Genomic DNA, 12,224 nt, shown 5'->3' with positions numbered 1-12,224 from the left:
GGTCGCCAACCTGTGGGTCACGACCCCTTTGGGGGTCGAACGACCCTTTCACAGGGGTCGCCTAAGACCATCGGAAAACACATATATAATTACATACTGTTTTTGTGATTAATCACTATGCTTTAATTATGTTCAATCTGTAACAATGAAAATACATCCTGCATATCAGATATTTACATGACGATTCATAACAGCAGCAAAATTACAGTTACGAAGTAGCAACGAAAATAATTTTATGGTTGGGGGCCACCACCACATGAGGAACTGTATGAAAGGGTCGCGGCATTAGGAAGGTTGAGAACCACTGTTCTAGACCAACTTTCCCCTTTGCCTAAGCCTCCTGGTGCAGCAATGGCTCCACCTGCTGGCCATGCTGGGATCCTACCGCTCAGCCTCAGCCCCATCGCCTCCACGTTGGGTTTCTTTCCCCTCTGCCTCACCCTTGCACCCGCTGGTCCAATTCATCTCCTACGTGAAGCTCGTATACCTACAGAAAGTCACTGCTGGTGAGGCCTTCAAAGATACATTCAGCTCCGCTCCCTTGTGGCAAAGGCAAAGTAAGGCCCAGAGAGGGCACGTGGCTTCCCCAGCTCACCTGGAGTCCAGGTGTCCCGAATCCAGAGCTCTCCCCTCATCCTTTACCCCACCCTTCAGCCGGGGCCTCGGGGCTCCTCCAGGTGGATGTCATGAAGCCGGTAAGGGCCATGTCAAGGAACGCTGGGGGTTTCGCCCCTGGAACACGTCGTCAACGAGCTCTCGCAGGCCTGGCCAGCCTAGCAGGGCCGAGGCCCTGGGACAAGGGAGAACCTGAAGATGCTGGGAGGCTGGGCGGCTGGGCTGCTTCTGCTGCACCTGTAGCCAGCCCCGGACACTTAGCACTGGGAGGGCGACACCCTTCATTATGGAATGCAGACCTGGAAGCATCTCCTGCCAGATTTTCATCTAAGCGGATAAAGGGGAATGTCCTCTAAGTCATGATCAGTGAGTCTTCCCCATCTCCCATCCCCTTCAGGGAGATCAACCCACTCTTCTTCTTCACGGAGGCCCAGAGCAGGTAAGCCACTGTGTGCGGCAGGATGCGGCTTCTGGTCCCCAAGTCCCCCTGCGAGGAGTTCACCGCCAGCATTCAGACAGTCTTAGAGAACACCTACTATGTGCCAGACACTGTTCTAGATGCTGGGGGCAGAGCCTCCTGGCGCTTACAATTCCAGTGAAGAGAAAGACAGTAAACCAACCCATTTCTCTAAGTTAATAGACACCTATGTTTTCAGGTCGGATTAAGAGCTTTGAAAAATATGAAACAGATTGAGAGTAACGGCTGGTCTGTTACACATGTGGTTATTCTCAAGGAGGTAGGAACCGAGGGCATAGCTCACTTGAATGAAGTGGGGAAGAGATTCTGCGACGCAAAGAGCATTGCGAGTTCAAAGCCCTGCGATGCAAAGCCTGGCAGGTGCAAGAAGCACAGCTGATGAAAGTGGGCAAGAAGCGTGCCGAGGGCGACAGTGACGCGGGCCAGGACCATGAGGCCTTCCAGGCCTCGGCAAGGAGTTGGGTTTTCTTCGTAGATCGGGAACCCATTGGAGGGTTTTGGTCGGGGAAGTAATATGATCTGCTTTATTGTTTTAAAAGATCATGCTGGCTGCCCAGTGGAGAATAGAAGTTGGGAGGCAAGAGCGTGAACGGAAGCAAGCAGGCGGACTGCAGTGATAATATCGAGAGCCATGTTCATGGCTGGGGGCAGAGTGATGATAATGGCAGTGGTGAGATGAGGCAGGATTTAAAAGATGTTTTGAAGGTAGAGCTTAAGGGGACTTGCTCTGCCCATTTATTTCTTCAGATAACCATCATCATCATAACAATAGAAATAGCTCATAGTTATTGAGTGCTTACTGTATCCAAATGCAGATGCTATACCAAGATTTAAATAGTGGTTTTTAGTTAATATTCATTGAAACCTTCCGAAGTAGTTACTGTCATCTCAGAATAAGAAACAAACTCAGAGAGAAACACTGGGCGGTGCTAGAGGCTCAGTAGCAGAGGCAAAGGTGAGTAAGAGATAAGTTTATTTGGACCCAGAATACTATAAGTGCATTAATACAAACAAACAAAACCAACCACACAAACGTGAGGCAGAAAATAAGAAATAACACAGGAAAAGACTAACTGTGCTGTGTATCCAGAGGTGGGCAGGACTCCTTCTACTAGTAGCTGGGAAGATCGGGGCTGGGTCATGGTAAGTATCTGAGTGGAGCTGTCAAAATGGGTAAGGTTTGGATGATGAAAATGGGTGAGAGCCCGATCACGGTGGCTCGGTGGTTGAGAATCAACCTATGAACCTGGAGGTCACGGTTCAATTCCAGGTCAGGGCACATGCTGGGGTGGCAGGCTCAATCTCCAGTAGGGGACATGCAGGAGGCAGCCCATCAATGATTCCCTCTCATCATTGATATTTCTATCTTTCTCTCCCTCTCCCTTCCTCTCCGAAATCAAAATGTATACTTATACATTTTTAAAAATGGGTGAGGACATTTAGGCTGAGAGAAGAGCATACATGGTATATGTTGAGATGGGCAGTACAAGGTACTTGATAAAAACAATGTGTTTCCCATATGGCGGAGGAGACTGTGTGAAGGAAAGCTGAGTACCAAAAATATGTGTGTCAGTTTGTGCAGGACATTTAATGGCAGACCACAGAGTTTAATTTTATTCAACAGGAAAGAGCCACTGAAGAGTTTCCACTCATTCATTGGTTTATTCATGCATTCAACAAATATTCTTTTGAGTGCTTATTATAAGTCAGGTGCCTGGGATAAGACACAGTCCTCTCTGTCAAGTCTTCACACTGGTGGTGGGAGGGACTGATGACAGAACAATTAGCATTGAGTGTAAGTGCTATGGTTTCAGGAACTTTAAGTGGGAGGGGCATGGAAACCATGGAAGTCTTCCTGGAAGAGGTGACAATTTGGCTGACCCGAAGGGTCAAGCAGGATTTAAAAGGGAGAAGAGGACGGAGATGGGTATTCCAGGGAGAGAAAGGAGCCTTGGCCCAGGTGCAAAGTGAGGGTGGTCATTCCAGACATGTGAGTGATTCTTTTAAGGCCCAAGCAAAGAACATGATTTTTCTTCATATCTTCTATTTTTGTGCTGAGTGTTTCTGTTTGTTCTATAATTGCGCACGGAAGCATTTTTATGGTCGCTGTTTTAAAGTCCGTGTCAGGTGGTATCAATATATATGTCATCTCAGTTAATTATCTTTTCTCGTCCAAATTAAGATTTCGTGGGTCTTGGTATTGTGGGTGATTTCAAATTGTATCTTGGTCATCTGGGGTATGACGTTAAGAGACTCTGGTATGATGTCAGTCTCCTGTTCTAGCAGTCCCTCTTTGAGACTGCACTGGAGGGGGCCTTCTGGGCACCACCAGGTTGGGGTAGAAGTCCAGGCTCCCATTCAGCTGTTATACCTGTTGCGAGGGGGGTGGGGGGCGGCGGGCGGCCTCATAATTTCCAGGCTCGAGTAGGAGTTCAGGCTCCCACCAGGTCTCTGATGATGCCTCCCTGGTGACATGAGTCCTGAGGTCTTGAACCCCCTTCTCTTTACCTTTTAGTGTCTACTTACCCTAGTATATTTGTTTTATGTGTAATATTCAGGGGTTTTAGAGGTATTTAGGCAGACAGACAGGGAGAAATGCATCTGCTTCGTCTTGTCTGAAACTGGGAGTTCATGCAAAAAATATGAGGTTGGAGCCCTGGCTGGTTTGGCTCAGTGGATAGAGTGTTGGCCTGCAGACTGAAGTGTCCCAGGTTCGATTCCAGTCAAGGGGACATGCCCGGGTTGTGGGCTTGATCCCCAGTGGGGAGCGTGCAGGAGGCAGCTGATCGGTGACTCTCCCTCATCATTGATGTTTCTATCTCTTTCTTCCTTTCCCTTCCTCTCTGAAATCAATAAAAATATATTTTTAAAAATATGAGGTCGGGGAGGAATTACTAGCTATGAGGCTAGAGAGTTAGGCAGCTGTTCTCCAAGCCCTCTCACACCGTTAAAAGTACTGAAGACTTCAGAGAGCTTTCGGTTTTGAGAGTTCTATCTATTAATAATTACTCTCAGAAATTAAAACGAAGAAAAATGTAAATGATTCATGAAAACTAATATTCATGAAAAAGGATATCTCATTCTGTGAGTGTATAAGTAACGCGTATTTTAATTCGAGACGGTCTTTTCCAAAGCAAAATCCATTAGGGAGAAGAGCGGCATTGTTGTACATTTTGGCACCTCTCTAAAATATCTGGCTCAGTAGTAGACTGCTGCTTCTCTTACATGTTTCTATGTTCGATTGTTGTCATATTGCATGTCATGTAGAGTATGACAGTGAAAAAAGCAAATAGCATTTTAGTATTATTATGGAGATCATTTTGACCTTATTGGCCCCTTGGAAACATCTCGGGGAACCCCGGGTGACCCCTGACCACACTTTGAGAAGTGCTGCTCTGGAGTTGGCCTCTTTCAGGAGCCATGAGTCACCTGTGGCCACTGACCACGTGGAACGTGGCTGGTGAGCATGAGAAACAGAACTTTCCATTTGGTTTCATTTTAATTCATTCAAAATTTAAGATTGGAACAGGATAAAACATTTTTGTTGTTAAATACAACCTTGTTGTTTTGGTAAACATACATTTCACTGGAGCCCTTGAAAATGTAGCATCTGCATTCATATGTGCTGTACATGTTGACTACAGATCAGATTTTGAGGACTTAGAAAAGAGAATGTAATTAATAATTTTTTTACATTTGGTTTATGTTGCTATGATACTGCTTAAAATATATTGGGTTAAATAAGATGTATTTTTAAAATTAATGTCACCTATTTTTTTTCTACTTTTTAAAATGTGGCTACTATCAATTTAAAGTTACACGTATAGCTCATAACATAGTTTTACTGGGCAGTGCTGTTCTAGATGGATCTAGATGAGGCCAGCGTTATAGACCACGTGAAGTATGGGATTTATTTGTTTGCTTTTGTTTTATTTCAAATATATTTTTATTGCTTTCAGAAAGGAAGGGAGAGGGAGAGGGAGAGAGAGAGAAACGTCAATGATGAGAGAGAATCATCAACCAGCTGCCTCCCACATGACCCCAACTGGGGATCGAGCCCACAACTGGGGCATGTGCCCTGACCGGGAATTGAACTGTGACCCCCTGGTTCATGGGTCGATGCTCAACCACTGAGCCACACTGGCTGGGCTGAATTATGTTTTTTATTTTGAAGGTAATAAATTCTAATGTGAAGCCATGGAACAGTCTGAAGTAGGGAGTAACATAGTCAGACGTGCAGAATGTTCGCTGTGGCAGGGTGTGGAGCAGGGATTGCAGGAGCAGCCAGTTATGAGGTGACTGCACGATGGAAGGAAAGGGAAACTTGTGTTTGGAAGAAAAGTGGCTAATTGGAGGCACAGTGGGAAGGTATAACCAACTGGCTTTGTAATCAGGTAGGTGTGATAATGGCAGTGTGGTTCTATGAGGATGTCATTCTCAGGAGATGCATGTGGAAATATTCAGGGATGAAGTGCCATAAAATCCACAACTTCCATTTATTATTATTATTTTTTTAAATCTTCACTGAGGATACTTTTCCATTGATTTTTAGAGAGAGTGGGAAAGACAGAGAGAAATATCGATGCGAGAAAAACACATCGAGTGGTTGTCTCCTGCATGCGCCCTGGCTAGAGCCTAGGCTGGGGAGGTGCCTGCCATTGAAGTACATGCCCTTGACTAGAATCGAACCCGGGACCCTTTGGTCCGCAGGCCAACACTCTATCCACTGAGCCAAAGTGGCTAGGGCCACAACTTCCTTTTAAATACAGCATGTTCACATAGATACTTTATACACACCCACTGCACATCCGTGAGAAAGTGAGAGTACAAAGGCAGGCAGCATCTTAGTATTAGCGTGAAAAAAATATGTATTTAGAGAGAGGAGGAGGGGAGAGAAAGCAAATGTGACACAAAACATCAGCACCTGTGGATGGATGAAGTGATCCTGTAAACGGGACCATTTCACTCTTCTTTTGCCTTTTCTGTAGGTTTGACATTTTTCAAAAGAAAAAGATGGGGAAAATAATGACCAAAGAACCTTAGCACGCTGAGTGGGTCTGAGAGAAAGCAGAAAGGGCAGCGAGGGTGGTCTCCCGTCCCTTGCTTGGCAACAGAGCGGACAGTGTTGTTTTTTGTGAGATGGAAACACAGGAGGAGAAACGGGATCGTGGGGAGGAGGATACGTTCAGTATGAAACGAGTGGGCTTTGGGGGGCCTTTGGGATACATTAGGCAGTGTGCAAGCTGAAGTTTCCAGAAGGCAACTGTGCCTGAGATGCACACTGGGTGTCTTTAGAATCTAGTAATAGTCATTGAAGGTCTTTTACTATTACTGTGGCATCAAGGGTGTGTGTGGCAAATGAGGAGGGAGGCGGTGTGAGGACGGAGCCCCGGGGAGCAGCAGGGGAGGATGCTGTGGTAGGCAGCCTCCAGGGTGGCCCCAGTACTGCCCCCCCTTGTATTCGCACCCGGGTGCAACCCTCTCCCACATTGTACCAGCGTTGGTCTGAGTGACCAGGGCAGAAGTGATATTATGTCACTGCACAGACTAGGTTATAAAAGACACGGAGGCTTTCATCACGGCCACACACACTCACTTTTCCTGCATCACTCTTTTGGGGGAAACCACCTGTCATGTCCTGAGCAGCCCTGTGGAGAGGCCCACGTGGGGATGAACTGAAATCTCCTGCCAACAGCCGTGTGAAGGAGCTCGAATGAGCTTGGACAGAGCCCTTTGTGAATGAATGAATGAATGAATGAATGAATGAATGAGAGAGAGAGACTGCAGTCTCGTGAGAGATTCAGAGCAGAACAACCCAGCTCAAATGCTCCACCCAGCTACACTGCTCCCAAATTCCTGACCCTAAGAAACTAGGCGAGGTAGCCAATACTGGTTCAACTGCTGAATTTGGGGGTAACTTGTGACGCAGCAGCAGATAACTAATAAAGATGGCTCAGTGGAGATTAGAATGGGGATCAAGGAGACCTGAAAACATTGAGACTGGGATCATGAGAAACCCGGGAAGAGAATGTGTCACGGAGGAAGGCCTGGTGCACAGTGTGAAAAGCTACCAAACGGTAGAGGAAAGGAATTTTCAAAAAAGGGGTGGCTGGTAACCTCGGTGAAAACAACCAGTGAGTGTGAGAGGGCAGAAACCAGATAGATCGTAGTGGACTGAAGAGTAAGTGATAACAAAAGCTGTAGTGTTTCCATTACCACCCTCCATTGGAGGGAAAAAGTCATGTGATAAGTATCGTAATCCCCATTTTAGAGAGGAGAAAACCAAGGTCACACGGCTCCTTTATTATAAAATGCCTCCCACCCTCTATTCTGGTGCCTCCGCCAGCTGCCCAGCTGGGATGGATTCGCCATCATCCCGTTCTGCCCAACTCACTCCTCCCGCTTTAGGGTCTGGGAAGAAAACCGACAAAGAGAGTGAAGAGCCATTCTTTCATTCATCCCACAGCTATTTACTGAGCCTCAGCTGCCAGGCCAGCCTTTTTAATGAAACATGGAGGGGCTACCAATGTGATGTTTCACATATGAAGTCAGCCCTCTATAAGCACAAAAAATTAGCCTTATCCTTCTGCGGAGGGGACCCCTCCCCAGGGTTGAATAAAGGACAGCAAACATCAGCAACTGCAGCACCAACAGAGGAGGCCATCGGAGCAGTCCTTCAGTGGTGATTAATAGCAACAACTCCTCTGGAGTCTCATTCGTGAAGCTATAGATACACACCTATTTCTAGCTCTAACTCCACCTGAATGTCTTTGGCCTTCGGTCCATCCACTCACCTTCCCATGGCCCACACCACCGCCCCCACAGGAAGGTTTCCTGGGAAACGTTTGCCCTGTGAGTGGCACCTGCCTCAGAGCGGCTTGAGCTGCATGGAGTGACCACGTGGTGTCGTGGTCAAGTTCTCTGGCTTTGGGTCGGAGGCCTGTACTGAGACTCCAGCTCTGAGATGAGCTATGTGATTCTGAGCAGCTTATTTTTAAAAAAAAAAAATAATATCTTTTATTGGTTTTTTACAGAGAGGAAGGGAGAGGGATAGAGAGTAAGAAACATCCATGAGAGAGAAACATCGATCAGATGCCTCCTGCACATCTCCTACTGGGGATGTGCCTGCAACCAAGGTACATGCCCTTGACTGGAATTGAACCTGGGACCTTTCAGTCCACAGGCCGATCGATGCTCTATCCACTGAGCCAAACCGGTTAGGCGAGCAGCTTATTTTTTTAAAATCCTTTTCAATTCTTAGTTTCCTCATCTGGAAAAAAAAAAGGGGGGGATAATAATATAAACCTCATAGTGTTACCACAAGTCTAACAGGATGAAAAAAAAATTGTGTAAACATATGCCTGCCACATTCCCTCATTCTAGGGTGGGACAGGCCCCATCTCGGAGGTGAGTGGCTCCTTCGTGGAGGAAAATATGTGGATAAACTTTTGTGACTGAGAAAAGCAGCGAGCCCCCCCCCCCCCACACACACACACTCATCCATCTCCGTAGCTCCCTTTCTGCCCCTAGATTGAGAAGAGCCCAGAAGGGAGATGTTTGCTCCAAAGAGCTCAGTTTATTTGTGCTATCGAGTAAGAGCAACCTGATGTTTTCAGGGAGAGGTGGGGGTCAGGAGAGAGATGGGGGAGCAGAATGTTGGCGGGGAAATAGTTGTAGGCAGGGCTCTAAGTAGCAGCACAGCCAGGAGAGAGGACCCGGGCGAGGGAGGTGGGGAGCTACAGTTGGTGACGCCTACGTGGTGCCATGACCGTTCTTTATAGCCTCAGGCCTTCGGTAAGCCTTCCACACAACACAGCCCTGTGTTCTGGGGACTTTAGGGTTGGAAGGAAAGGCACAGGAGGGGGGGGACTCAGCTCGCTGTGTGTGACGGTGATGGGGCGGGAAGGCGGCCTTGTTAGGAGGCAGGTGGAAGAGCTGGAACTCAGCCAGAGCAGGAATTCGTAAGGGAAAGCGATCATGTCAATGTCAGCCCTGCCCCCAGAGTCCTTGGAAGTCTTGGGGAGGGGGGTAACGACATCCCTCAAAACTTGGTGTGGGGACTGGTGCTATTTAAGGGAAACATGATCCAAGAAGGCTGGTAAAAATCAGGTTATATAAGGATTAAATGAGCGAATAAAGCAATTAGCTCAGAGCCTCGCCCAGGATAAGCACTTAGCTAACAGTAGCTTCTTATTATGATTTAGGGAGCAATTTCCTCTCTTCTTCTTCTATTTGAAGTTTAAGGGCACACCATCTACCTGAAAATTATGATATAGTCATTCATGTAGTCTACTAACATTTACCAAGTTCCTTCCATGCATTTGATGAGTTAAATAGTTTTAGACAGTAGTGATTATCATAGCTAACATGATTGAGGGTTTAGTATATGCTAGGCGCTGTGCTAAGTACTTTGCCTGGCTTGTTTTATTGAGCCCTCACAGCAATCCTAGGAAGGAACAATTCTATTCCCACATTACCAATGAGGAAACTGAGACGCGGTGAGGTTAAGTGACTTGCTCAGACCACACAGCTGGCCAGTGGACGAGCCAAGGTTTGAACCTAGGTAGTCCATTTCAGTGCTGGCTTTTAAGCTCCACACCAGGCTGTCTTTGAATGTAACTGACACGCATGTGAGTTGTGGCACACCAAGAGGGAGGAATCGAGAGAGGAGGGTCACGGGGAGGTAAGCCAATGCAATGGGTAGGATTTTCGTGCCTTCTTTTCTCCAATACCTCCCATCCCCTTTCTAGCTCTGAGCTGTCAAGATGGGGTGGCATCAGAATCTCAGCACTTGCCCTGGCTGGTTTGGCTCAGTGGATAGAGCATCGGCCTGCAGACAGAAGGGTTCGATTCTGGTCAAGGGCACATGCCTGGGCTGTGGGCTCGATCCCCTGTGGGGGGCATGCAGGAGGCAGCCGATCAATGATTCTCTCTCATCATTAATGTTTCTCTCTCTCTCTCTCTCCCTCACCCTTCCTCTCTGAAATCAATTAAAAATATATTTAAGAAAAAAGAATCCCAGCACATGTCTGTGCAGAGCTGCTTGTCAGCTGGTTGAATTCTCCCATCCTGCCTGTGCTGACCATTAGCAAAGGGAAGGAGGAGAAGGAAGAGAGGAAAAGTCCCACCGAACCAACCAATAGATCATTACAAGCTGCCTCTGTGCCATACTGCAGCACAACAGCAATAAATAAATAAGTCACTTGGGGTGGGGGGTGGGGAATGACTTTCCTATAATCAGCTATTAAAGGCTTGTACCACTAATTAGTCTATTAATTAGAACTGTTCTCATCCTTCCACATGTTATCAGCCTGCCAAGGCAGGGAAGACTCAGCCCCCAGGGCAGAAGATAAGAGAAAGGAGAAGGAGCAGATTCGAACAGCCGGGCATGTGTGTGTTTTAAAAGCACAGCTCTTAGCGCCTGGGGCATATCCACCTGCTAGTAGGAAAGGGACATTTTATCAAAAACCAAAGGGCTGTTGTCTTTGTTGAGCAGAAAAGGGAAAACGTGATTTAATCTTTAAAGAGTAAAACCACCATAACCACACACGGGGGATCTCTGAAGGGCACTTCCACTCGTGTTCCCTGGGGCACTGGCCACAGTGAGAAACAAACATGCTTTGTGTAAAGGCTGCGTTACCACTAGACCCAGGGGCACAGGGACTCTGCTCCCTGATGCTCAAGAGTGCACATCTTAGAGAATTCGCACACATTGAGTTCCTACTATGTGCCAGGCACCACCTTCTTTCTTAAAAAATAAAATAAAAAAATTTTAAATTTATTTCAGAGAGGAAGGGAGGAGAGAGAGACAGAAACATCAATGATGAGAGAGAATCATTGATCAGCTGCCTCTTGCACACCCCACACTGGGGACCGAGTCCACACCCGAGCATGTGCCCTGACTATGAATCGAACCGTGACCAGTGGTTGATGTTCAACCACTGAGCCATGCTGGCCAGGCTCCACCTTCTTTCTTTAACTTACTAACATCTTGTTTGATGATTTCATCAACATTCCTAGAATGTTCTAGAGTTATTGCTGGGAGACCCCCCCCCCCCCCCCCCCCGGCAAAGGAGCCTCATATGAGCCCTCACAGCTGGAGTCCGCAAAAGATGGCTCTTTCCCTCCTTCCTGGCTCTCAGTGGTCCAAACCCCCTGGCCACCAAGGGCTTGGAAAAGCTGCTCATCACTGGGGCTGACTGCGACATACAAACGCAAAGGGCTCAGCAATTCACAAGTCATTCTTGAATGGTGCAAACACGCTCTGAGCCCCACAGCTCCCCATGTCCCTGGGAGGGGCGAGGTGGGAAGGACAGCGGCCTTCTTAGTCCTTTCCTCTCTTTTCTGGCCCCTCAGCTCCTCTCCATCCTCCCCCGGTTACTAAACAGACAATCCCATGCACTCGGGAATGAAAACCAGAAGACACGGGGCTGGGGGGGTGGGGTTTGGAGGCAGGAGTGTCCACTAGCAAGGGCCCAGCTGTTAGGTTATCTCGTTTAAGCCTTGTGAGATTGGTGATTATCGATCCCATTTCGCAGAAGGGGAAACTGAGGCTCAGAGGGGTTAAGTCATTTGGCCAGGTTTCCACAGGCAGTGACAAAGCACTTAGCAAGAGCTCAGGAAATACCTGCTGACAGGCGGCATTGGAAATATGGAGGCAGGAAAAGATCTCCAGCTTCGGGGCACCTCAGAGCCTGCAAAGGCCCAACTGTGTGGTGAAAGGGGGCTGTCAATCAAGGTAACCACCCCCCAGGGTGGGAGAAGGGGCAGAGGTGGGGAATATGGAGTCAGCTCAAAGGTCAATTGCTCCTGACCCTCCTCCTTTCTGCCCTGATTCCTGTTGTTATATACTTTACTTTATACCAACAACCCATCACACACACCCCCGCCCTCCTCAAAAAAAAAACCACCCTTTCAGAAATGGTAAGCAGTGACATTTGCAAGTTGCATGATCCCCAAATGTCAACATGCATGTGTCCCAACATTGCTTCCTACTTTGGGCATGAAGGGAGGGGCAGTGGTGAAGTGTGGAGAGCGCCTGGGCTTGGGACCCAGGGACAAGCCTCTGTTCCCTGGCAACCAGCGAGGTGACCTTATGCAAATTGATTTCCATTGTCCTCCTTCAGTTTCC

At 47.6% G+C, this 12,224-nt stretch overlaps 2 protein-coding genes across 2 annotated transcripts in view; one reads left to right on the top strand and one right to left on the bottom strand.

Moving 5' to 3' along the window:
- Window positions 1–218: 218 nt before the first annotated feature.
- The window catches only part of CD46 (CD46 molecule), a 145,659-nt gene continuing 133,653 nt past the window's right edge, over window positions 219–12,224 (bottom strand). Inside the window, exon 9 of the mRNA XM_059675404.1 lies at window positions 219–364. Coding sequence (XP_059531387.1) covers window positions 234–364 — 131 coding nt within the window. The 3' untranslated portion in view covers window positions 219–233. The remainder of the gene's footprint in view (window positions 365–12,224) is intronic.
- Window positions 975–12,224, top strand: part of LOC132221048 (uncharacterized) — a 37,376-nt gene continuing 26,126 nt past the window's right edge. The window contains exons 1-2 of the mRNA XM_059674977.1: window positions 975–1,054; window positions 1,387–1,543. Of these exons, the coding sequence (XP_059530960.1) occupies window positions 975–1,054; window positions 1,387–1,543 (237 nt within the window). The remainder of the gene's footprint in view (window positions 1,055–1,386; window positions 1,544–12,224) is intronic.

This window comes from Myotis daubentonii, chromosome 18 (genome assembly GCF_963259705.1).
Source record: "Myotis daubentonii chromosome 18, mMyoDau2.1, whole genome shotgun sequence".
Classification (NCBI taxonomy): Eukaryota; Metazoa; Chordata; class Mammalia; order Chiroptera; family Vespertilionidae; genus Myotis; species Myotis daubentonii.
Note: the sequence above shows the minus strand (reverse complement) of the source record. Positions and strands in the feature narration are given on the sequence as shown.